The sequence below is a fragment of the Porites lutea genome, chromosome 12, assembly GCF_958299795.1.
Source record: "Porites lutea chromosome 12, jaPorLute2.1, whole genome shotgun sequence".
Taxonomy (NCBI): domain Eukaryota; kingdom Metazoa; phylum Cnidaria; class Anthozoa; order Scleractinia; family Poritidae; genus Porites; species Porites lutea.
In genome coordinates, this window is record NC_133212.1 from 8,054,026 (window position 1) to 8,080,685 (window position 26,660).

General features: G+C 38.5%; 1 protein-coding gene across 1 annotated transcript in view; it reads left to right on the plus strand.

The window, feature by feature from the left end:
- LOC140953661 (protein sidekick-2-like) overlaps nucleotides 1-26,660 on the plus strand; it is an 82,159-nt gene that overhangs the window by 9,741 nt on the left and 45,758 nt on the right. The window contains exons 6-16 of the mRNA XM_073403073.1: nucleotides 1,404-1,694; nucleotides 6,392-6,697; nucleotides 7,866-8,174; nucleotides 9,842-10,138; nucleotides 13,918-14,217; nucleotides 16,919-17,212; nucleotides 18,289-18,582; nucleotides 19,658-19,951; nucleotides 20,318-20,398; nucleotides 21,390-21,686; nucleotides 26,179-26,472. Of these exons, the coding sequence (XP_073259174.1) occupies nucleotides 1,404-1,694; nucleotides 6,392-6,697; nucleotides 7,866-8,174; nucleotides 9,842-10,138; nucleotides 13,918-14,217; nucleotides 16,919-17,212; nucleotides 18,289-18,582; nucleotides 19,658-19,951; nucleotides 20,318-20,398; nucleotides 21,390-21,686; nucleotides 26,179-26,472 (3,057 nt within the window). The remainder of the gene's footprint in view (nucleotides 1-1,403; nucleotides 1,695-6,391; nucleotides 6,698-7,865; nucleotides 8,175-9,841; nucleotides 10,139-13,917; nucleotides 14,218-16,918; nucleotides 17,213-18,288; nucleotides 18,583-19,657; nucleotides 19,952-20,317; nucleotides 20,399-21,389; nucleotides 21,687-26,178; nucleotides 26,473-26,660) is intronic.

Below are 26,660 nucleotides of genomic sequence, written 5' to 3' on the forward strand. Positions count from 1 at the left end.
CCCACCTAAATGAGATCCCCCCCCAAAAGAGGTTAATTTCATCCCTCCTATACTACTACTGTAACTAATACGATCATGTATTACACTTAGAGATTTACTGTATCTCTGTCATTGATTTTTGCAGCTATAATTCTTTAAAAATTTTGTTAATATAATTTTATAATTTTACTGAGGGAGCCAATTCTTTATCAGCCAAGTGGCTTCCCTTCGGCTTCCTCCTCATTAGGTTTTTAAACAGTTAGGTTTTCTCGTTTCTTGGTACATGTTTTATTGCAAAACAATAAACTGAACTTAACTGAACTGATTACTAGGATCACAACGCAAACTGGAAAAGAAAACCGCCATCAGCCAGCAGCAAGGGGAGAGGCGTTTCATTCAAAACCGTTGTAGTTTTTAAACCAAGCAGGAGCAAACCCGCAGCGCAGCATTGCAACATTGTTACGACATTGTTTCGAATAGTTGCAACATTGTTCCAACATTGCTATGCTGTGATGCGCTCAAAATTGTCGTTGCGAGTCGTCTTGTGTAGCATCACCTTAATACCATTCCAACTCGCAGTTTGCCGCAGTTTGCACTTACGCGTTTGCAGTTTCACGTTGCTGCGAGATTTCAAATTTTAGCAAGGCGTTCAGTTCAGTTCAGTTCAGTTCATTTTTATTCAGCCAAAATATAATACAATACAAGAATATATAAAGGAATTGTAAGGTTGCAAGGGAGCCCAGAAGAAACCAAAAGGCTTATGAAGCCTGGGCTCCCTAATCACAAAGAAATATATATATATCTAAAAAAAATAAAATTCGCCCAGTTATACGTTAAAAATGGGAACTAAACAAATACTGAGTTAAGTTATGAATTCAGTAACAAAATAGAAAAAGAATTTTGACTCTGGATTGGAACAGAAAACTTTCTTATGTTAGTAAGGCAGAAAGGAACATAAAATCGATTTGAACTAAGCGTTTATTGCTTCGTGCCGCCGTGTTGTTTTTGATCAAGTCGAAGTTTATTACTGTAATCGCCATAAAAAAGGAGTAATGCATTGATTCGAGATCAAAAATCCAACAAACACATTACAAACGGATATAAAAAGCTAGTTTGTGCTTTTAAACGCGAGGCTGTACAATTTTTAGTGGCAAAAATCCTTTCCGTAAATCACTTACAGCTACTTACTGCTGAAAGCCCTTCCCGCGGTTCAAAAGTAAACTGTAAACTGCAAACGTGACCGCAAGGCCGTGGTCACGTGACATTTTGTGGTTTGCGGTTTTCCATGAAAAACCTGATGCTAAAGGTCTCTATTAAATAAATTCACATCCACAGGCTTTCTTTTTATCAAAAAGTAGTTCTGAACATTCTAATTAGATAGAAATCTCGTCCTGAGTAGTAGTCTTGTACTTTTCCCCTTTCAGATGCACCTGGGTTCACCAAACATCCTGACAATATCGTGAAAATAGAGGGAGAGACCGCTATCTTTAACTGCACTGTAGATGGAAACCCTGAACCCAGCATTGACTGGACAAAAGATAACGTGACTCTTAACATCACAGCGGATCCAGATCTAAGCCAATCAAACTCAGGAAAAGTTCACTTTTTAGAAATACAGAATGTTTATCGGTCAGATAAAGGGCAATACAGATGTGTGGCAAACAATAACAGTATCGGTTCTGCAACTTCGTTGGCTGGAACACTCTCAGTGCATTGTAAGTACCACTTTGTATTTGAAGCTGTTTACATAATAGGTGACTTGCATTGCATTGCTGCATCGACAATTATGTCAATCAAACCAGGCCGGATCGGAAAAAGACTGATTCTCTATTAGTTTATTCGAATTTTGCTCATGAGGGTTCGGTTTCACAGCTACTGAGCTTACACATTATATATAAATGCTACCGTGCGCATGAGTATACTAACCAGCTATCAGGGACAACTATAGGAGCTCCGGTTTTCCCTTCCGTATTATTAATAAAACGTTTACTTCACTACTGTTCTGTATATATCTTTGTTTATCACAGATCAACCTGAGTTTTCTGTGCATCCACAAAATGCGACACAGATAGAAGGGGATAACGTTACTTTCACTTGTAATGCAACTGGAAATCCTGCACCTTCATTCCGATGGACCAAAATCGGTCCTGCTTTATTTACCGGTTCAAGAATCAGTTTGTCATCAGACGGCAAACAGCTCACTTTAACGAATGTGACTAGAGAAGACATTGGGCAATATGTCTGTGAGGCAATTAGGAAATTACAAAATACTCGTTAAATTAGGAGAAACTAAAATAACCGTTTAAAACATTAGAGGAAGGTTAAAATATCACAATAGGAACAACATACTCCACGGATGGGCAAAACTGAAGAAGATTAAACGGATTGAAATGAGGGTTTTTGAAAACTGTTCAGCTTAACAGTCTTTCAAAGATGATCCTGATCCCTGCTGCTTATTCTCAGGAGACATATTCAGGGTTCTCAATAGATTTTTAAATAGGAGGTGATCACTGATAAAGTAGGAGGCTCTTCAGCAAAGCCAGAGGTGTCAAAACAAAGCAAAGAAAAGCGACTTAAACACAAAGTAAGCGGCTATAAATCCCAAAGTAAGCGGCGATCAATCGCCGGGTGCCGCCTTCTATTGAGAACCCTGCATATTTATTTGTCTCGGATCTCTGATTTTGTCATTCACGTGTAATTTCTATGCAAGTTCCATAACGATTAAGGGGCGATTAATTGGCAAAATTAAACAAAATGAACTGTACTACCATGACACAGCTCCTTTAACACCAAGGTGTGATTAGCAAAAGCCTTTTTTTTTTTCGGTTTCCTTTAAAGTTATACAAACTTTTCAAAGGTTCAACATCTCCTCAGTCCTTGTTAGTTGTTGATTTTTGTAATGGAAAAACCGGATGTAATAGAAGCAAAACTGATTTAATTTTTTTTTTCCAACGGAGATTAATTATTTTGAAAAAATGAATAAATAATAATAAGAAGAAAGGAAAAGCAAAAAAATGCCAAGTATAAAGAACCGATTCCGGTTCATTCCCGTTGTCCATATTTGTAGTAGGTTGAAGATCGCGGAAGCCGTCCCGTTCTTTCCCAGGCTGAAACTAACAGAAGCAAATTATATATTTTGTAAATGATTGGCGAAAATTAAGAGACCTTTTTTTAGAAATAACTCATAAGACACAAGTTCCTTACCAAAAATGGTTTGAAAACTCCATTTTTAGAACTTCCGATCTGTTTTTGTGTGAAGAAAGGTTAATCCGGCTTTATAATGGTCGGGTCGTCACCTTGAGTAAAAAGTTTATCGCGTGTTAGTTTCACGCCAAAACATGTAAAATAGTAATAATAAAACAGCATAACACTGAACCTCGGAAAAGTAAAACTATTGTTATTTTATTAAACATAACTTAAGTTGTTGATATATATGTCATTGTTTTGACTTTTACCTTCTTTAAGAAAGGAATGCGTGACGTCAAGAGATTGTCTCGAACTATCCCTTCGTGATATTTCCTTGTGTGTTGCCCCGACAACTTGAGCCGATTTATTCGCTTCTTATCAATTGTATCCTTTATTTCCTAAGTCGTTCTTTTCAACTGAACTCAAGAAATTTAGAAATGAACGTAAATAGCGTCGAAGTTACGAATTTTCGACAAATCTTAACATTGTCAAGGGCGATTAATTATGGAAATGTACGGTTTATTTTGAGTCGTGACCTCACCGAGTACTTTGCCAACTGCCACCCTCGCTTTCGATTTCCGCTCAGGGGAGGGGAGAGGAACATTATTTCAGCTCCGTCAACTTATGCTTTCAAAATATGGACGAACGTCTTGCAGGAAGAATCGTCCTAAAATATAATTCGTCTTGTTGGTTTTCTCTCTTTCTGCTCTTGGTATTCCATTCGCCCGTTATTAGTGAAGGTAATAACTCTTTTCGATTTTGAAACCAAAAGTTTTTACTACTTATTCGTTGAATTCACAAAGCGGAAATAATTTTACGTTAATTTGTGTATTTACAGTCAGGTGTACTTCACCTTTTGAATCATGCCGTTTATATCTTAAAGTCTAACCTCTTTTGCTGTAGATGTATATTTTAAAAATTCTCCGCACATTTTATACCGAAAAATTCAACGCATAGGCAAGCTGAAACGACTCTTCGTCGGTCTATTATAAGAATTCTCACGGTGTAACTCTATTCTGATATCGTTGTTGGAGGTAAGCGTTTTCAAGACCGCGCTACACCATATCTTTCACAAATTTTTGTTACAGAGAAACTGCATTTCTTATATAATAATAATTTTATTGCTTATAAAGAGATAATCGAGTTACGTACAAGTCAACTTTTCTTTCGTTGTACACAGGTGCACTGTCATGTATGTATTAAAGCTTCCAGAATGTATGATCAATTAATGTTTTAATGTGTAGTTCCAGAAAATATCCAGACCCCCACCACGGAGGGAATTGGAAATTCCAGGGGGGTGGGGGGGTCAGAAGCCCAGAAAATTCCAGAAGGGAGGGGGGTTGGACCATAAAATCACTTTCCAGGGGGTCAATATCATTTCGTTTTTGACCTGAGTTTGAACATTGCTTGTTACCGACCTGGTAGATCATTTTTAGGACATAAATAACTTGAAATATATCACTTAAGATTGTTCCTTTTGATCTTAACCAGGTTTCCTTTCTTCCAAAAGCGTTTTGGATGTAATTTCAAAGGAATTAGACCGACTACAACTCGTTTTATCGCATCTATACATTGTAACCATTTTAAAATGTAGAGTTTTTATTCTCCTTTTCATTTTCCCTTAATTTTGTAGTTGAAGGTGTGGCATGTTCATGATCGAATCCTCGCTGAAATGATGTCGATTTCACCAAACATTTATACGGCCATCGCGCATCATGTCGCATCAGTCGATCGAAAAACAGTAAATTGAACTTGGTTTCCCTTCAAGATGCAGGGGGTATTCATTGTTATTATTTCAGAGTTCAGAGTTTTTATTCTTCTCTTTGTTTTGCATTAATTTTGTGGTCGTAAGTTTGACTTGTTCTGCATTCCCGCACGAAATGGCGTTAATTCACGAATCTATCAACATTACGCCGATGAAGACGAATAACAAATCGTAAGCTTGCCCTGATTAAGGTAAATTCACAAATATAACGGACTTATTAACTTTCTCTGTTTCATTTAAAGTAAGAGATGAGCAAAAATTGCGGATCAGGTTACTTTGTGGTGGTGTAGTGTGTTTTAAAGTTGCAAGATCACTCAAATAAATGGAAACAGAAGCATACAAGCTTCTGATTGAAACCGTTGCGTACTAACCATAAATGGCCTCATTCTTCTACTTTAATAGTCTTTCTTCGTGAAAATGAACTTTTCCAGAGGGGTTGGGGGGTCTTTGTCACACTTGTGGAAATTCCGAGGGGGTGGGGGGTCATCAGTTCCCTGCAAAAATGGAAAATCCAGGAAGGTGGGGGGGTCCCAAGTGAAATTCCCTCCGTGGTGGGGGTCTGGATATTTTCTGGAACTACACAATTATAAATCAAAGTATTCTGAGTATTTTAAGACTATTTAGCGCTTGTTATTAAATTTTCTTCCTCTTGGCCTTTGATTCGGTTATAAAGCTGAAAAGGAAACTTTGTTCAGTTGAAGTTTTGCAACAGTAGTTAATTCTTCATATATTTTAACTCTCTAACTTTGATAGTATTGATATTTTGTTCACATAAGTCTTATTTTGCTTACATACAATGATAAGCTTATGTATATTCAAATGGTATTCCCTGTACTTCACTTTTTTGCTAACATTTTCAATAATATTTTATACTTAGATCAACTTGTTGGTCTGTTCTTGACTATAAAGCATTAAAACATTGGCAGGCCTTTGTTGAATTCATGCTGTGAATATCTATTACATGCAGCATCAGTATCACGATTAGGCCTTCAAGGATGTGCTCTAAGGAAAATTGAAGGGAGCCCAGTGCTCTGAAACTGTAAAATCTAGGGTGCCCAGCATATGATTTATATGAAAAATCAAAGATTTTCTTGTCGCCTGAGGGCAAAAGTTATAAGGCACCAGGGGCCACTGAGCTCTGCTAGAGCACAGCGCTGGGCCTTAGATGTAATGATGGAAATACATCAGCTACGTGTACTCGTTGGTTTTGTGGATCTTTTTGTAAGAACACCTTTACCAAGTATAAAATTAATTGAAACTGAAACAAAAATTGAAGAAAGTATATTAAGGGTATACATGTATATTTATCACATCACAGAAATGAAGCTGATTTTTGTTAAAACAGTTTTCTGAGGCTTTGAATTTCAGAGCTATAAATTAAAGTTAACATTCTAGCATTCCTAATTGTATTAATAAGATGGAACAGTCGTTACCGAGTCCAACATTTTTTTTTTATCACAGTTGCTCCGGAAGTAACAATTGATGGTGGGGAACAACAGTTTGTGGTGGAGGGAAATGAAATACAACTGACTTGTCATTATAACACATCACCTCCAGTATCAGAAGTGAGTTGGGAAAAAGATGGAATTGTGATATCCGCGAATGGTTCTGTAGTGGTTGGAGCAAGAACGAATATTGCTCATTTCAATGACAGCACAGTACAGTTAACACTTGTCCAAAGTATATTGAGTGATTCTGGGAATTATACCTGTGTTGTTACAAACAGAATTGATAGCTCATCCGCTACTGCATCAGTTAAAATACAAGGTTAGTTAGAACAATTTATTTATTTTCCAAAAAAGGGTTTTTATCTGTTCTTGTAAAGACGTTTGGCAAACAAATTCCAGAACTCAGAGAAACAATTTCAAACAAATATTCAAGAATATTTCCTTTGAATCGCTCAAACTTCATCGGCAATGTAGAATGAGGTTGAGTAACCTCACTATTTTATTGGTATGAAATAAAGATACCAATGTGAGGTATCAAAGTCACTGCGATACTCATCCACATTTTTTGTAAAAGGCTTGTCATCTGCACCCTCCCCAATATTGATTCACGCATTAACCATTTGCAAATAAATGTGAATCTCAACTTTGGGTGAGGAGAGAACAAATGCTCAGCAACAACTGCGACTCATTCTTTATATTTCATCAAAGTTAGATAAGTTGGTTCCGACAGCGTGACATTAGAAATTTTCCGTTTCAGTCAATTGTTTCTATGAAAAATTTGATAAGTATTGTGGTCATAAAATGCTGGTGAGAGCTCTTATATTACCATCTATCATGTTCACTTTAACTTCACAGTATTAAAAAAGAATATTCTTATTATTGTTAGACATATTTTGTCACTGCATTGTATACTCCCCTGACCCCCTTACATTAATTTTGTTTGTCACTTTGTTGTAGTAATAGACCTTTTTACCGATATGGCGGCCATATTGAATTTATTAGATTTAAGGAGTATTATGGGATGTCCAGGGGGCACTCGCTCAGTATTAACGTGCACTTTTCCAGCAAAAATAGAACTTCACTGTATATTTCTCGGGAAAAAGGCGATGATTATTACATCCAAACAAGGCACAACGATCTTTTTTCCTATTACAATCTTTTTCTAGGAAAACTTAAAGAAAAAAATTGGTCCGGAAAGCACGGGTAAATACTGAGCGAGTATATCGGATCGTGCTCATGCCCCCTGGGCATCCCGTAATACTCCTTAAATCTAAGTAATTCAATATGGCCGCGGTATCGGTAAAAAGGTCTATTAAGCCATGTTGCATATACAAGTTACAAATAAGGAAGGTCTGTTAATTGTATTGACCTCCAGATAAGTTCCACCATTGACTGAGCACTTAAATAGGTGTTGTATAGACATGATAGGAGTCTCTTTAAAGTGAAAAGTACTCATCAGTAACAGCAGCACTATTTTCTTTTTGTAGTGGTGCCAAGTCCACCTCAGAATGTTGAAGTTATTGCTAAGACCTCACGAGTTGTGAACATCTCCTGGACACCTGGCAACAGTGATATTCTTAACTACACTGTAGAGATCAGTACAGATAATCAGACATTTGCACAAGCTACATGTCCAGGGCTACCAAGTAGTGGCTGTGTAGTATCAAGCTCCTTCACAAATGCTTCTCTTGTAGGCCTTCATCCTGGAAGAACATATTATATTAGGGTGTTTGCTACTAACAATGTTGGTTCCAGTACTGCTAGCTCAGCAATCACCGCAACCACAGATGAAGAAGGTAAAATGTTACATAAAATTTCTGTTGCTTCTCAAGCCTTAAAAAACACCCAGCATTCTGCGCAACCACCACCACTAGTTTCCCCCAAAATTACTACCCACATCTGGGTAGTACCTCTGATTGGCTGAGTCCTCAGTGAGGGAATTTGCTTCAGATAATCACTGAAGCACTACCCAGATCTGGATAGTGACATGTCATTAGTATGGAGTTTCTGTGCTTGTTCCTCAGGCAGCATTCCGCAGAGAAAACAGTGGTAGGTTTGTCACAGGGTTGTCAAAATGCACTGGTGATCGTCGCTTTTGCCGGCTACCTTGGGGTTTTCACTGGCTGTAAATTGTTGGAGAAAAGCATAAAAACAAATATTTAAAAAGATGCAAAATAGAAAAAGAAAAAGAAATTGTTTTAATCATGCACGGAAAGTTATATTTCATGATTTTTGATGTGTTTTGTGTAAATAAAAATATATGGATGTAACATGTACTAGGACATGGCATCTTGGAGAATAATGAAATGGAAAATTAAAACTAATGGGTTAATGATTTTCATTCAAATACAGATACTTCTCTTGTTACCATTGCTCTCCGCCTCAGGAGAGCCAATTTTAGCAAGGGCGAAAACCTCAAGTCTGTTTTGCTCACGGGGGTTTCACCCCCTGGACCCCCAACAGGGTGCCACCCCTACACCCTGATGGGGGCCCAGGTGGCTCACAGACTCCACAGCTGGTAGGGGGCCTCTGGCCCCCAGTGCCGGCTACTTTTTCTTATTCTCCTGTACCCTGCAGCGCAGGCGTTTTCTTTTAACGCGCAATTTGCTCGCGAAAGCGCCATGTTGAACCTTCCCGAGGAGAGGAGGAGATGGGGCGAGTCAAAGATTTCTACTCTCCCCAATCTTCCACTTTCATAACATCAAAGATGGCGGCTACAACAATATCACGAACACAAACAAGGTTTCGCCCACCCAAAATACGCCTACACTGCAGGCTAATTCTCCTGCTCCTTGAAATTTGGACAACCCTCAGAAAGTTTTTTTTTTCAGGTTACTATTTATAATGACGTTTCTGTAATATAAGTTTTCTTGTTTTACAGTGTACCTGTAAATTTGCTGCTCTTTTGTTTAAAAATAATGTAAAGTACATTTTCCTTTAAGGAACACACATAGGGCGCTTTCTATTGAACAAAAATTCCGGTTTGAAATTTAGATGGAAGTGCCCATAGATTTTGTTATGGTCACCACCTGAGAAAGTTATAGTTCTTTAATTTAAAGAAACAGCTGTTCAGCTAATGTTTCATTGTGATGAAGTGTACAATGTACAGTCCCTGGAAGTTGATCAATCTGTCCGGTAATTGTCTTCAACGTTTAAGGGAAGCGGCCAAACAAGAGCTAATTTTAGTTGGATATTGTCTGATGGATGTCCAGCTGCTATTTGCAGCTTTAATTTATACTACAGTTAAAGCTCTTGTAATAGACACTCTTGACAAAACCCCGTATGAAACTTCTGTTCAAAAGAACCCATTCCGGCAGCCAGGTCCAGTTAACTATAACTTTTATGACACTTTTCCTGCTTCATGATGGTCCTTTACAGGGTTTTTAATTGCAATGTAGTTGTTTTCCATTATTTCAGAATATTTGCTATAATTTTTTGTATATTGGTGTTTTTGTTATTGTAGTACCAAATGCTGCCCCAGCTAATGTCATGGGAAACAGTGTAACCTCTACCAGCATTTTTGTACAGTGGGATGAAGTTCCAGGAGACAATCAAAATGGCAATATAGTGAACTACACAGTCACCTACACAGAGTTGCCTAATGGTAGTTCATTAGATGTGGTGGTGATTGCTCCAAAAAGAAATATTACATTGGTTCAGTTGAACAAATTTACCAACTACAGCATCACAGTGTTTGCGTCTACTTCTAAAGGAGGTGGCAGCAGAAGTAATCCCATTTTTGTCATTACAGACGAAGATAGTAAGTACGATTTATTCTGGTGTTCATTAATTTATACTGTAGCCATTTTAGTTCCTTGTTTTACAGCATGTATCAGCACTTTTATCTGTTCTTTTTTAATTATCAGAGTGAATTCGTATAACCTGTTTCTTATATGCTAATGAGGCACGCAATATCGTTATGACCATGCTTTTTTACTCATGGGTAATTCACGTTGGAATGTACTGCACTTTTCCAAAACAATTGGTAAGATATCTCTACCAAGAATTTTCCGTAGGAGGCAAAAGTAGTCAGCTTCTCTTTTAGCTGATTTTTGTAGCAGTTTTCAGTTGCCACAGCCAGACAGAAATTGCAGCATCGATTGTTTGACAATTTTCAGTTATTCATCCAGCGGTTGAGTTATCATGACATGCAAATTTGTTTGCACCCTCTTATATTTCTAGTCTCCTGAGCCATCGTAGGTGCTCTCAGTCTTTACGCTCCAGTGGGCATGAACTGCTCACTGTGCCACTGGCTAAACTAATGACTTATGGAGATCGGGCGTTCAGCATTGCTGCGCCAAGGCAATGGAATAACTTGCCTCTTAGCATTCGTAAATCTCCATCAATCGCTATTTTTAAAAGACATTTAAAGACTTATCTTTTTAAAGAAGCCTATGATTTTAAACTTCTATTTTTAATACACGTTTTTATTTCTTTCATTATCTGTAATTTTATCTTAGTAGTTTTAGATTTTAGATTTTTAACTTTCATTTCTTGTACAATGTATATATTTTTTTAAGCTTTGTAACTAATTTATCTCGGTATTTTATTTTATTTTTTAGCTTTTAGGTTGTACGTTAACATAATCATTGTAAAGTGCTATGAAAGAGTAGCTGAATACCACTATATAAATTATTACTATTATTATTATTATTAGAAACATGGGGGAAACTCTGGCGTTCAGTGTAAAATTAGCATCTGACATGATTCCAACTTTAACTAGGAATTTGTAGTAGTGGTTTCAGTTTGGTGCTCGTCTTCTCAATTGCTCTACTCATTAGCATTTAGCGTTTTTCATTAACATATAAGAAACGGGTTACACGAATTCACTCTATGAGGTGGGAAACACTCAAATTATCTTGTGGGACTTGAGGTGGATACAGCGTGTGTAACTCTAGTCCACTGAAATTGTACAGTGCAAGGTTCTCAGTAAGTGCCAGCAACCAGCTAAAAACTGGACACTCTTAATTTTGAGCCGCCTACTATACTCTTTAGGGAAAAAGGGTACGGTGAGAGAGCAAGAGCCTTAAAATGCCTTCTGGCTTCAGCAATCGACTGCCAAGCCACCTTCTTTGCTATCCTAGATGCCTACTTCAAAACTTAATGAGAGCCCTGAAAATTACATGTACCAGGCAAAACTTTCTGTCCCATATTGTTCTCTGTCTCTAGAATAATCCTACTTGTATGTCCGTTTCAGTTATATTTTTAATGACGCAAAACATTTTACAATCTCAATCTTTTTATACCTTACTACGTAATACACAGGTGTTTCTAATACTGTCCTCTATCCATGCACTATGTATTGAGTTGATCAAATAAACTAATTAGAAGAAACCTGTCCACTAAAATACTACTTACATGGTACTTACATTATAATTACTGAGTATACAAGAAACCTCATCTTTTAACCCCCACTTATGCATTGCCAACGCTTTGCTTAATATGGATTCTGCTTAGCCTTTCTTTCTGTGATGCCAGGTTTTAATATTGCTCATTCTATAATAAGCTGACAATTGCCAGGGGCACCCAACGTCAATTTTCGGAAAAATATCTGTTCGGAAGACGATTTGAGTTCTAGAATTTTCAGAACATTTGTTGTAAAATTTCTTGATTACCTGCCCCTCCTAGGATTTTCGAACATCTGAAAAATGGTGTAATTGTCCATTTTTAACGGATTTTTACCCTAAAAAGGTCACCTAGAATTTTCGGTAGCCTTTTTCTTGGCTGAAATTTTCGAAAATGTAAGTTTTGATCCCTATAATTTTCGGATCACTAGACTTTCAGCTAGGAAATCCGAACAGATGAAAGATTTTTAGGGGATCTAAATATGCCTATATCTACCGTTTAAATACTAAACTACGTTCAACAATGCTATGTTTAAGTGGTTTTGAGCTACACTCTCGTTGGGTGCCCCTGAAATGCCGGCTATAGACCTGTCCCTTCCCTTAGATGTTCAAAAGGTTGTCAACACTATTCACCAGATAAATCTCTGTTCACTGGATAGCGTATTCGTTTCCCTAATACTTATCCACTGATTAGTGACCTTTTTGGAGGATATAGCCTGCGTAGCAAGCGTTTCCGTTTGGTTTCGGAGCAAAGAAAGACCGCGGAACGGGATTCTCTGTTTTGGCCTCGCAAGAAATGAAACAAGAGCCAAAAAATGAAAGTGGGGAAAGGGGAAAGGGAAGGATGAAACGCTTGCAGACAAACCCCTCGATTTTCAAAAACCTTCGTTCGCCAGCGAACACAGCGCCTGATTGGCTCGGTTAGTCGAACAATGTTGACATGTGTCGATCAAAGGTTTGTTTCATGCTGAGAGGACGGCATGGTACGTGACACGTATATTAATTTTCAGTGGTTGTTGTTTATTATGGTCGGCAAGATTTGCCCTCCAATGCAAGAACATTTTCTTTGACCTCTTTTGAAACGTATGGCTCTTCTTGCGACTAAATAAGGGTTTCAGGTCGTTTAATTTAGTTTCATCTGAAAAACTGAAAGCGATTTTCTTTTGTTCTCGAATGCAATGTTTTCCTGCAATGATGCTGGGCCCAGCTCGTTAGTGTTTTGAGGGATGTTGAATTCTCTCAGATAGTGATTTACAGACTGTTCTGTTAGGCGGATTAAAAAGACAAATGTCCAAAGCCTGTATTGATTGTTCGGATTCATTCATATTTCATCATAAACGCCGTCCACGTGTTATTGGGTTCACATACGCGTCCTCTGAAGTTCATTTCCGCTCCACTGAAAGCCAAACATTTTATCGGGCAAACATTTTGTGACAGCTGATGACAGCATCAAATGTCGGTGGGCGAACTCAGGCATGACAGGCCAAGTGGTTGGTTTTCAAAATCCCGGGAATTGCCTGCAAGCGTTTCCTTCCTTTCTTCCCCACCCCCTCCCCGCTCTTTGACTCTCGTTCCTCGTTCTTTTCTCCTAAACCGCACGGAAACGCTTGCTACGCAGGCTATGAAGGATAGTACTATTCAGCTTTTGAACATTTGAGGCCTGAACGATTCTTCTACACAGGACTGAGATGTCTTGGCTCAGTTAAATATGTTGCATAACAAACCAGTAATAATCAAAGAAAGACTCTCTGTCCTCTGACAAGTTTGCGACGACATTGTAAGACTTTCACAAGACGCGCGTCTTCGTCGCCTGGTTGGGTCGCTTCGCAACCTTATTAAAGCTCACTTTGCTCGCTTTAGTGTCACTAACGAATTTTTACCCTGTAGTACTGGGCCCAGTTGTTCAAAAGGTAAATAGCGAATCCTTATCCAGCGGATAAGTCATTAGGAAAACCGATTGCACTATCCACTGGATAGAGATTTATATCCACTGGATAGCGTTATCTACCTTTTGAACAACTAGGCCCTGATCAATAAAAAAGGAGTCGACTTGGTGAAAGTCTATGCCCTCTTTTCACTGCAAAATCTGGGGGGATAACAGGTTTTTGCCCCAAGATCTTTTAATCAAAGACGGTTCAGTGGTTGTCCCAGTGATGTAAATAATTATTTTATTATTGTTTAAAAACCTTTTCAGGGCCAAGCGCTCCTCCAGGCAACGTCTCGGCACGCAGCCTGAGTTCTACCAGCATTTTGGTACAATGGGGCGAAGTGCCGGATACTGATAAAAACGGAATTATACTGAGTTACACTGTTAATTACAAAGTAACTCCTGAGGGCAAGCCACAGCAAAACCAGGTAGTGAATGCTCCAACGAGGGAAGTAACTCTCACAGGACTAAAAAAGAATACAGAATATAAAATTGAGGTGTTCGCCAATACTTTAAAAGGAGGTGGAATGAAGAGCGAACCTTTCACGGTGCAAACGGATGAAGACAGTAAGTATACCATTGCAGAGGTTACTGTCAGGTTACTGCTGCAGCTTCACAGACGGTCTTTGCAGGTTTGCAATATTGCCCAATTCAAATTTATACTGTTATGGAGAGAAAAAAAGTTCATCTATTGATGGCGTTGAACAATGCAGTCTTTCAACTGATTCACAGTCGTTTCTTCAACGTCCGGTTCGCTAACGTCTTAAGTCATTTCACTTACGTGTTAGGTCGGTTCTCTTACTTCTTCCGTCTGATCTGTGGCTAAAAGAACGAGGCATATGCTTGTGAAACTTTCGTTTCGTTTCTTAGCGAAACGACCGGTCACTTTTCAGTTGGAGTATGATATCCGATTAACCGCAAGAAACCTATAAAACAAGACCATGCTTAAATAGATGGCAATATGACACAAGACTGGTTGACTGTTGCTTGCCCACAGCTTCAGGTAAAAACGTGGAGCGCTTTAGTCAACATACAGTACCGCTCAAAAGTAAGTTACCAGTCGCGTCTTTAGGCCATCGCGCGCTACGAGAATCGTGTCCCACACTACAGGAATCGCGTAGCGCTCGACGAAAACCGCGTAGTAGGCGACGCGATTCGCATCTCGCGAGGGGATGGTAACTTACTTTTCAGCGGTATTGTAGTTCTTATTTCTTTAGCCCAAAGTTTTTCTTTAATGATTCTGAGTGATCAGAATGTCTCCTACCCCTGGGAAACAGCTAGGGTAACGGGAAGAGCGATAATGCCATATCGTATTTCAGTAGGACTAGAAGTTCTCATTGAGGGAAGTGCTGCCGTTAGTTGCGATGCGAATAATAGGACAAAGAGAGTATGTAGAACAGTTGAACATATGAACTTTTGTTATTAACGCTTATAACTTAGACTTGTTGGAATTATGAAACACTCAGAGCGAAATATAAAAAATGAACCGATCACAATGACAAGTATGCTTTCATTCAGGTAACCACTAAAGTTTCAATATGATTTTGTACTTCATTTAATAATTTAAATAATTCACTAAATTCTAAAACAACAGCAGTGCTGATAGGCTGTTTCCTCATCGGACAATCATCGTCCACATGACGAGAAGAGTTTCGAACAAATCACGTAAAGGCCAAAACTTGTTTATTCTCAGGTCAGGTAGATGTACAGCACATGCCGTTCAGTTATGCAACTTACAATCCTGATTCCCGAGATAACAATCTGTGTGACAAAAGAATACTCCCTATAACTAGTAATAGTTGACACTACGGCTGCCCCCGCTCTGCATATAGTATTCTTGCTCCTTGGGTAGCTCTTTGAAATATACCGATTCATAATGAAGATGTTCACACATATTCCATACAATAGGTGAGATAAATACAGGAAATAAACGCAAGGTTCCATGCACAGTTTCCGTTCGATTTGCACAGCTTTGATCAAAACATAAGCATTCTCAGTTTCAAGAATAGTTTATTCTAAACCATAAGAAAAGAGTTAATTAGAAGTTTTATTTTTCGGTATTTCTATTTCACTTTTTACATTTAGTTCATTTCATTTGCCGGAAAGTAAGCCTTAGAAATTAAAAGGACGTTTGATCAATTCACGCTCGCGCATTCTAGTCTTATTTTAAACTTTATGGCGGAAGGACGTCTGTGAGCAGGGAATAAGTCAGCACACAATTTGGTGGTCGGCGAATTTCTGTAATCGTCTATTGTTCTGCTAGTGATAAGCTAGCTGTTGAATCATTCACTCGTCTTGCTTGTTTTGGGCCGAGTCTTATTCCGGTCAAAGAGAGAGAAAGAGTGTCTGGCAAGGTTCAGCTGAAGGTTTCCAATCAAAGATTTGTGAACTCGTGTCTGGCAAGCTCACTTAGTGTTAAAATATACACTGTTCTGCCCACCTTATAACTTCACCTGCGCTTAACGAGTGTCTTTTGGTCCATAACTTTCATAACAACTGCTCCACAGAATGTCACTGATAACAAGTAACCCAAAAGAGTATCGAAGTGTGACTGCACAATTAGTCACAAAATCTACCTAGTGAAAGCTGTTCCTTCGGGGTTTTTTGTGTTTGACGTCATCCTAACCATTTCGTACTTGCGGGCGCAAACAATAGAAACGTCATAATTACCTACCGATTCCTCGAGGCCCCTGTTCAAGCAAATCGAGATTTTTTCTATATTGACTGTATGACTGTATATTTCAACTGTAAGTACTTTCCTTAATATACGCGCGAGTTACTAGAGTGCCTCCTCGGGATTTCGCCTTCTGGGCGAAATCCCTGCGGGAGCAACTAATCTTGAAACCTAGAATAATAATAAAAAAACAACGAAAAAAATGTTCAGTACGATAGTTCTTGAACTGTTCTTACCGTTTAGGTCGTTTAAAAAGACAGCAAACATCCGATGGACTACGATTTCTGCACAGGAGAAAAACAGGCGCGGCAGCTAAGCACTTGCTTTAACAAACCGCTGACTGCACAGCGCTGAAGTCACAGATTGATTGAACCATGAACCAAAAATCTCAAATCGCTCAAGAATATGGTCTGCTGCCGGCTGATGCTCGGCGGCAAAAAAAAAAGGCAAAATAAGGTATTCACTGTATTGTAGAACCAAAATGAGATCCAAGGAATGCGCAAGAAACATCGTTAGTAGCAACGAAATAACTTTCCTAACTCTTCGAACAGCACGATTATAAGTAAACTTATTACCTCTTAATTTGTTTATCAGAGCCAGATGGTGCACCACAAAATGTGGGTGGACAAAACACCAGTTCAACGAGTATTTCAGTATCGTGGGAGCCAGTCTTACCTGAGTTACAGAATGGTGCCATTACTGGTTACAATGTAACGTATCAGTCACTAACAGAGAATGACAGCGGATTTGTAACAGCTAGTCCTAATGATCGTCAGGAGAACCTAACGGGGCTGAAGGAGTTTGTTGAGTACAATATTTCAGTGGTTGCTTTCACAGTGAAAGGAGATGGACCTGCCTTTGTTTTTATTGTTAGAACAGACCAAGATAGTAAGTCTTACAACACTTTTTCATTATTATTATTGATATGGCAATCAGTGTCAGCGTTTGATTTTTTGTTTTTCGGGTTAGTATAGCGATGCTCAGGCTGATGTCATGATCTCATCTATCGATGTTTATGTGCTAACACTAACCTTTTTTGGAATACGATCAATCGAACGCACTCTTACATGTATTTTAAGACTCTATTTCTGAGAAAAAAAGAGCAGCCGCATCGGCCTTAAAAGGATGCGCTTTTGCGGCGGTAGCAATTGTTCAGTAACAAAATAGAAAAAAAAAAAAACAATGTAAAATTCAGCAAATATTATAATGTGCCTCTTGCTTGCTCGTTCTTTACTTTAGTACCGAGATTAACTTTATACTTGTTTATCAGAACCTGATGGAAAACCACAAAACGTTCAAGGACGTAACAGCAGTTCAACCAGCATTTCAGTATCGTGGGAAGAAGTGCAGGCTGAGCTGCGGAATGGTATTATTAGTGGTTACATTATAACGTACCAGTCAGAGACAGAGAATAACAATGGAGAAGTAGTAACTGCTCCTAATGTTCGTCAGTACACCCTAACAGGACTGAAGGAGTTTGTTAAATACACTATTTCAGTGTTTGCATCTACAGTGAAAGGAATTGGGCCGCCTTCTGTTCTTGATGTTAGAACAGACCAGGATAGTAAGTCTTACAACACTTTGTTTGATTATTATTATTATTGTTGGTATTACAATCAGTGTCAGCATTTGTTTATTTGTTTGTTTGTTTATTTCGGGTTAATTAGTATAGCGACGCTCAGGCTTATATCATAACCTCATCTATCGATGTTTAAGTGCTAACCCTAACCTTTTTTGGAACACGATCAATCGAACGCACTTTTACATGTATTTCAAGGCTCTATTTCTGAATAAAAGAGCAGCAGCATCGGCCTTAAAAGGATGCGCATTTTTTCGGGGGTAGCAATTGTTCAGTAAACAAAATTTAAAATATATATATATAAAATTCGGCAATATTAGAATGTGCCTCTTGCTTCCTTGTTCTTTACTTTAGTACCAGGATTAACTTTATATTTGTTTATCAGAACCTGATGGAAAACCACAAAACGTTCGTGGACGTAACTCCAGTTCAACCAGTATTTCAGTATCGTGGGAAGAAGTACAAGCTGAGTTACAGAATGGTATTATTACTGGTTATAATATAACGTACCAGTCACTGACAGAGAATGACGATGGATTTGTAACAGCTGGTCCTAATGATCGTCAGGCCATCCTAACAGAACTGAAGAAGTTTGTTGAATATAATATTTCAGTGGTTGCATTTACAGTAAAAGGAGATGGACCTCCCTCTGTTTTTATTGTTAGAACAGACCAAGATAGTAAGTCTTACAACACTTTTTCATTATTATTATTGATATGGCAATCAGTGTCAGCGTTTGATTTTTTGTTTTTCGGGTTAGTATAGCGATGCTCAGGCTGATGTCATGATCTCATCTATCGATGTTTATGTGCTAACACTAACCTTTTTTGGAATACGATCAATCGAACGCACTCTTACATGTATTTTAAGACTCTATTTCTGAGAAAAAAAGAGCAGCCGCATCGGCCTTAAAAGGATGCGCTTTTGCGGCGGTAGCAATTGTTCAGTAACAAAATAGAAAAAAAAAAAACAATGTAAAATTCAGCAAATATTATAATGTGCCTCTTGCTTGCTCGTTCTTTACTTTAGTACCGAGATTAACTTTATACTTGTTTATCAGAACCTGATGGAAAACCACAAAACGTTCAAGGACGTAACAGCAGTTCAACCAGCATTTCAGTATCGTGGGAAGAAGTGCAGGCTGAGCTGCGGAATGGTATTATTAGTGGTTACATTATAACGTACCAGTCAGAGACAGAGAATAACAATGGAGAAGTAGTAACTGCTCCTAATGTTCGTCAGTACACCCTAACAGGACTGAAGGAGTTTGTTAAATACACTATTTCAGTGTTTGCATCTACAGTGAAAGGAATTGGGCCGCCTTCTGTTCTTGATGTTAGAACAGACCAGGATAGTAAGTCTTACAACACTTTGTTTGATTATTATTATTATTGTTGGTATTACAATCAGTGTCAGCATTTGTTTATTTGTTTGTTTGTTTATTTCGGGTTAATTAGTATAGCGACGCTCAGGCTTATATCATAACCTCATCTATCGATGTTTAAGTGCTAACCCTAACCTTTTTTGGAACACGATCAATCGAACGCACTTTTACATGTATTTCAAGGCTCTATTTCTGAATAAAAGAGCAGCAGCATCGGCCTTAAAAGGATGCGCATTTTTTCGGGGGTAGCAATTGTTCAGTAAACAAAATTTAAAATATATATATATAAAATTCGGCAATATTAGAATGTGCCTCTTGCTTCCTTGTTCTTTACTTTAGTACCAGGATTAACTTTATATTTGTTTATCAGAACCTGATGGAAAACCACAAAACGTTCGTGGACGTAACTCCAGTTCAACCAGCATTTCAGTATCGTGGGACGAAGTGAAAGCTGAGTTACAGAATGGTATTATTACTGGTTACAATATAACGTACCAGTCACTGACAGAGAATGACAATGGATTTGTAACAGCTGGTCCTAATGATCGTCGGGCCAACCTAAGAGAACTGAAGGAGTTTGTTGAATATAATATTTCAGTGGTTGCATTTACAGCGAAAGGAGATGGACCTGCCTTTGTTTTTATTGTTAGAACAGACCAAGATAGTAAGTCTTACAACACTTTTTATTATTATTATTATTATTATTATTATTATTATTATTATCATTATTATTATTAGTGCTATTGCATTCAGTGTCAGCGTTTGTTTGTTTGTTTGTTTGTTTTTTTCGGGTTAATTAGTCTAACGATGCTCAGGCTGATGTCATGATCTCATCTATCGATATTTATGTGCTAACCATAACCCTTTTTGGAATACGATCAATCGAACGCACTCTTACATGTATTTCAAAGGCTCTATTTATGAATAAAATAGCAGCCGTATCGGCCATAAAAGGATGCCCTTTTGCGGGGGTAGCAATTGTTTAGTAAAGAAAATAGAAAAAAAAATTAAAATCCGGCAAATAATATAGTCAACGTCAGTGTTTTGGCGACTACTGACAAAGGAGATGGACCTTACAGCGATCCGGAAATATTTGCTACAAATGAAGACCGTAAGTATCTTCTGTGAAAGGTTTGAACCCAGGAGTCATTTCATAAGGTGTTTGAGTATGATCGTCCGGGTGAACATAGTCCTAAATAGGACTGTTGTTGTTGACAGTGACTGACGTTCCGACAACCTGTGCGGTAGTCATCTTCAGAGTCGCGATGACTACCGCACAGGTTGTCGAAACGTCAGTCACTGTCAACAACAACAGTCCTATTTAGGACTACGTTCACCCGGACAATCATACTCAACCAACTTAGTAAGTACTTACCAGTAGGAAATGACCATTCCACGGTTTTTTCTTTCTACGTTTGACTGGGACCACCGAAAATCCGTCAACACAGCTAAAAAGAACGCTCCTGTCAATATTAGTAGACGCCTAGTTTTGAACTATGTGCAGCAATATCTTCGCTCGCTTTTAACGTATCACTGTTAAACTTGGTTTGTTTCCTCATTTTAAGGCGCTCTTTCCCGCGTTGTAGATAAATATTCGCGTACTGGTCTTTATCAAAACTTGAAAAAAAAAAAAAACGTGGTAGGATCTACAGCAAGATAAATACCGTCGCGGCTTTCTCCTTTCTAAGCACTAGCCCTTCGTTAGGGGGGAAGTGTTTGAAAGACCAATTGCGTCATCCACCGGATAGCGTTATCGACCCTTCTGAACAGCTGGGGCCTGCTGTTATACTTCTTTATTGTATAAAAACAGTTATATCAAGTGAGTGGATAAGTCAATATTCCTCTTTAAAAGGTTAAAAAGGGTATGTTTTAAGCGCTGTCCTCCGTAACGCCCTCGAAACATCAGCTTTCCAATGTTTTTACAGTGATAAACTGTCGGGGTCAACTCCTGTCAACTCCTTGTAATTGATTTTTTTTTCTCGGTCTCCTAGCACCTCATTTTTTTATGGATAAATCTCTCCGTTTATCTACTTTCTTTTCTACCTAAGTGGCAAGAACAATTCATCACCTTAGTTAATGCATGTTTACCTTTACTTTATTAGTTCCTGGAGCCGCTCCTTCCAATGTCAGAGCGAACTTCACAAGCTCAACTTCAATTTTAGTGGAGTGGGATAAAGTCCCTAAAGACAAGCGGCATGGCATAATACAGTACTACACTGTTATCTGGGAGAGGGTAGAAAAAGAGCAGAGGTCCGAGCACAGAGTTGTTGCTTCCGTGCAGCAGTATGAGTTGAAAAATCTCATTAAGTACACTGAATACAGTATACAAGTATTAGCTGCTACGAGAATAGGCAAAGGACCAGAGAGCAACCCAATTGTTACAAGAACAGATGAAGACAGTAAGTAAATAGGATAAAGAAATCAGGGCGTTATAGAGAGGAGAATTCGTTACGTCACGTTGCCATAGAAGCAAAATTTTTAGATGACAACAAAACGATAAAGCCACTTAAAAGTCTATTCGCACTATATAAAACTTCACCGATCTTATTCAGTTTCATTTAATTTGGCAAATCTTGGCGAAACTTTCTTTGGGACCGTATCTATCATTATCTAGGTTTAGTTAAAGAAAGCGACAATTTTTGTGTTGTGTTCACCTACTCCATAAAGCGTGCTCGTGAAATTAGGGAGTTTCATGTCGTAGTGGTGTAACGACGGCAGAGAAATGTACAAAATAGAGTGATGCACGTGCAAAGTTGTTGTTTGTTAATATAAACGTATTATTTTTGCCGTTGTCCTTGTCGTCGCCGTCGTCGTTGGTTTTGTTGTCATCCAGAAATAGTGCTACCATGGTAACGTGACGTCTCTTCTCTGTTGACCAAGAATGGGGTCAAGATGGCTAGATATTGGCCAAGTTTTTTATTGCGTTTTTATTGACCTCGAGTTGGTCTCGGTCAATAAAAACGCGAAAAAGCACGAGGCCACTATCCAGCCATCTTGACAGAACAAGCTTGGTCAATACAGTATGTGTTGTATGGCCTAAAAGAAAACTACTTCTCTGCGGGACCCACGCGGGATATTCGGAACTGGCAAGATGGGCCACCTTACCGCTCGGATAGCCAATCAGAACGCAGGATTCACTTTATCTTTCCCGCTTGCGGATTCAGCCGTATAAGAAATCAATAAGTAATTTTATTCTATTTTATTTTTAAGCGGGAGAACACCGAGCCTCCCATAAAAAAATCTTTACTGCTGGCGGCAAGAGGAGCCCGCCATCCTAATTTCCAAGTTGTTATTATGCATGCGTCGCATGTATGTAGCCAGCATTCGTTTGGACTTCCATGGAATGCACAGAACGTTCTTTGATCACGTGCGTTTGGACCTACTATCACTCGTAATCTGATCACGCTAGTTTTGACCATCTGTCACGTGAAACATATGCAAAGCACAGCCCGGGAGCAAAAGCGTTTTGACCTACGATCGTTGTCGCCTGCACTCCGTAACCTTTGGTTATTACTAGACGAGTACTTTATACTATCTTCATTAGTTTTAGTTCTACTAAGTTAGCAACAAGGTGTCGAGTTTAATTGTCCTTCTACAGCCTCATTTCGTTAAATCGTTAACTGCATAATTACTGCCAGTGTCAGAAAATGACATTTGAATAGTTACGTGTCAAGATATTTTTATTTGACAAGAAACTTTACTCCACTTTGTCTTTCTTCACCTAGTTGTAAAAATGGGTACCGGCGACATACTGCTTCAGGAAGGTGGGGTAGCCCTCAGATGGACTAGCATCCCGTCCAGGGGGGTAGCAGTACTTCTAGAAATGCTTCATGCTAAGGAAACTGGGATAAGCTTTGGTCGTTTGGGCCTTTGGCTCGTGTGCGCTATTACCTTTACCTCATATAAGTAAAACTACAGAGGTGGCACTTAATGCATTTAGATGTTTATACAGTGGAACCTCGATTTAAGGTGGCTCGACTGGATTTTTTGGGGTTGATACCTCCCAACTTTGAGCATTAACTACATCGGCATGAGTAAAGATATGGAAAAATTGTTACCACAACTGTATTATATAAAGATGAAAATTTCTTATGATCTGGGTTTTATTGCAATCGGAGTCGCCATGGCAACGTAATGACGCCATTACGTTTTTCATTTATCTTTGTGTTTCTCTGTTCCAGGAGTTTTTTGAAGAAATCGCTTTAGGGATTATGTACCTGCTATAATTGCCTCCATTATGGCGTAGTTTGAACAAATTCTATGAGAGCGTTTTCGAAATATTTTGAAATGTAGTTTTAAGAATAATAAAAACAGTGAAATAGCATGCTACCTACACAATTCGCTAATATTTTAAGAAAATGATAAGCTTTGGAAACGAGGCTTCATCTCGTAGTGGTTTGATTCCATTGAAAACTGCATACAAAAAAAGAAGGGAATTACTCTGGGCGATCGCGAGTAAGAAGAATTTTATTAACTTGCGTTCACCTGCTTTTGATACAGTTTTTGGACGTAATTTGGTCCATGCCTAAAAATTTCGCATTTTTCCAAAAACCGCTCGATAAATTTTTCTATAAATTCGACAATCCCGAGATCAATTGTCAAGAAATATTCCCTGCAAGTTTCAAGAACATTGAAAATAGGGAAGGCTTTTAAATAGGGCCTCAAATATAACCAATATTCCCCCCAGATCTTGTGTTTACAAGTGAGCGCCCTCATTATTCACTGGCATTGTTTTCAAGTTTCATATGCACGTGCACAACTAGCAAAAGTTATAAATTTGCATCAAAAAGAACCCTCGATTACTTTCCGAAGAAATATCTGGAGTATGCTTATAATTGGCTTGTCGTCACAGACAGCAGTGAGAGCCGAAACGGTGAACGTCACGGCTCATCGTGTAGGATGGAATTCTTAATTATCTTACTCGGGTTATAACATCACAGAAACTCTCACAAAGAGTTGCTCTGATGTTATAATATATCATTAGTCTCTTTACCCGGTAATTAGCATATCCCGAAGATTTAACCGAGGGTCCTTTTTGATGCAAATTCTATCTTTTGGCTAAATGTGCACGTGTATATGAAACTTGAAAACAATGCCAGTGAATAATGAGGACGCTCACTTGTAAACACAAAATTTGGGGGGAAAATTGGCAATATTTGAGGCCCTATTTAAAAGCCTTCCCTGTTTTCAGTGTTCTTGAAACTTGCAGGGAATATTCCTTGACAATTGATCTCGGGATTGTCGAATTTATTTAAAAATTTATCGAGCGGTTTTTGGAAAAATGCGAAATTTTTAGGCATGGACCAAATTACGTCCAAAAACTGTATCAAAAGCAGGTGAATGCAAGTTAATAAAATTCTTCTTACTCGCGATCGCCCAGAGCAATTCCCCTCTTTTGTCGTATGCAGTTTTCAATGGAATCAAACCGCTATGAGATGAAGCCTCGTTTCCAAAGCTTATCATTTTCTTAAAATATTAGCGAATTGTGTAGGTAGCATGCTATTTCACTGTTTTTATTATCCTTAAAACTATATTTCAAAATATTTCGAAAACGCTCTCATAGAATTTGTTCAAACTACGCCATAATGGAGGCAATTATAGCAGGTACATAATCCCTAAAGCGATTTCTTCAAAAAACTCCTGGAACAGAGAAACACAAAGATAAATGAAAAACGTAATGGCGTCATTACGTTGCCATGGCGACTCCGATTGCAATAAAACCCAGATCATAAGAAATTTTCATCTTTATATAATACAGTTGTGGTAACAATATTTCCATACCTTTACTCATGCCGATCTAGTTAATGCTCAAAGTTGGGAGGTATCAACCCCAAAAAATCCAGTCGAGCCACCTTAACGAAGTGCCAAGGGACTGGGGAAATTTGTACGTTATATCTAGGGTTCGTTATATCGTAAATATCGATTTAACGAATTTTTGGGGAAGAAAGCAAAATGTTCGTTATATTGAGTTTTAGTATAGTTACATTGATGATTATCGAAAATAGAGGGCTATGATTGGCTAGGAGCTTCGCTTCATCCCGCTATAATCAACGCGCGGTGATTATAACATTGAAGACTAGCAGTTTTCAAAATAGCAGCCAGATTTGTTGATGTTTCGGAGTCGGAAATTGAACAATCATTTTATTTTCTCGAATAATCAACAAAGTAATTATACTAAAACAATTAGTCGCCTCAGGCGACGTGAATATAGGCGAATAGTCACCTCGACTTCGTCTCGGTGACTATTCGCCGATATTCATGTCGCCTTGGGCGACTAACTGTTAAATAGTCAATCATTATTTTCAACACCCAGCATTTCCGGATATAAACAGTTTCTGTAGTAAACATTTGTATACGAAGCTATTATCTCAGTTAAGAGCTGTACATAGCTACGGCACTAGAAACACAAGGACAGGCAAACAAAACTGCTTAAAATTACCATAGACATAAATTTTACCCTGGTTGGTCTGTTTGGTATTCATATTTAGCTATCTTTCGGTCACATGTTGACATTTATTCCTCATATCGAGGTATATTTTACGTTTGCGTTTCTGGATTGTGTTCGTTATAACAAGTAGTTCGTTAAATCGAGGTTCTGTTCCTCACATTTTATTGCCATTTTGGCTGGGCTGAAGAAAATCGTTCGTTGTACCGAGGACTTCGTTTTGTAGAGGTTCGTTATATTGAGGTTTCACTGTAAGAGGTAAGCCAGCCGTGTTAGGTAGGCTGACCTGCTTTACAGGGCTGGCTCATGCCTTGTTTTCTTGTAATATGTTGTCGTGGTATTTATTTGAGAAGGCGGGCTGCCTTGCTCAGTGCTGAGATCCCGATTCGACCGGTCTAGCCCACCACTTATTAACAGGCCCCTAAAACCACGTAATCTGTTTACAGTACCTTCAGCTGCCCCTGAATTGTATAGTGCAGAAGCAATAACCAGCACCAGCGTTCTTCTGAAATGGCAACCTGTTCCTCCCGAGTCCAGGAATGGCATTATTACGTATTACACCATACACTTCAGGGACGTGGAGAAGGACAAAAATAACTCAGTGGAAGTCAAAGCATCAGCTGAAAGTGCAACTGTTAATGGGTTGAGGCAGAAGGCAAAATATAAGTTTTGGATGGTGGCTGGAACTTCAAAGGGCGAGGGACGACGACCTAGTGCAACTAAAACGGCTACAACTGACGGTAAACAAAACAATACGTTTATTGGTATTGCGCACCAGATTACTACTACTACCACTACCACTATTACTACTACTACTATTATTATTATCATTATTATTATTATAATTATTGATGTTTCCTGGAATTTGTCTGACAAGCTTCTCTAAACCTTTATTAATCACCTCTAACGCACCTACAACCACTGGAAT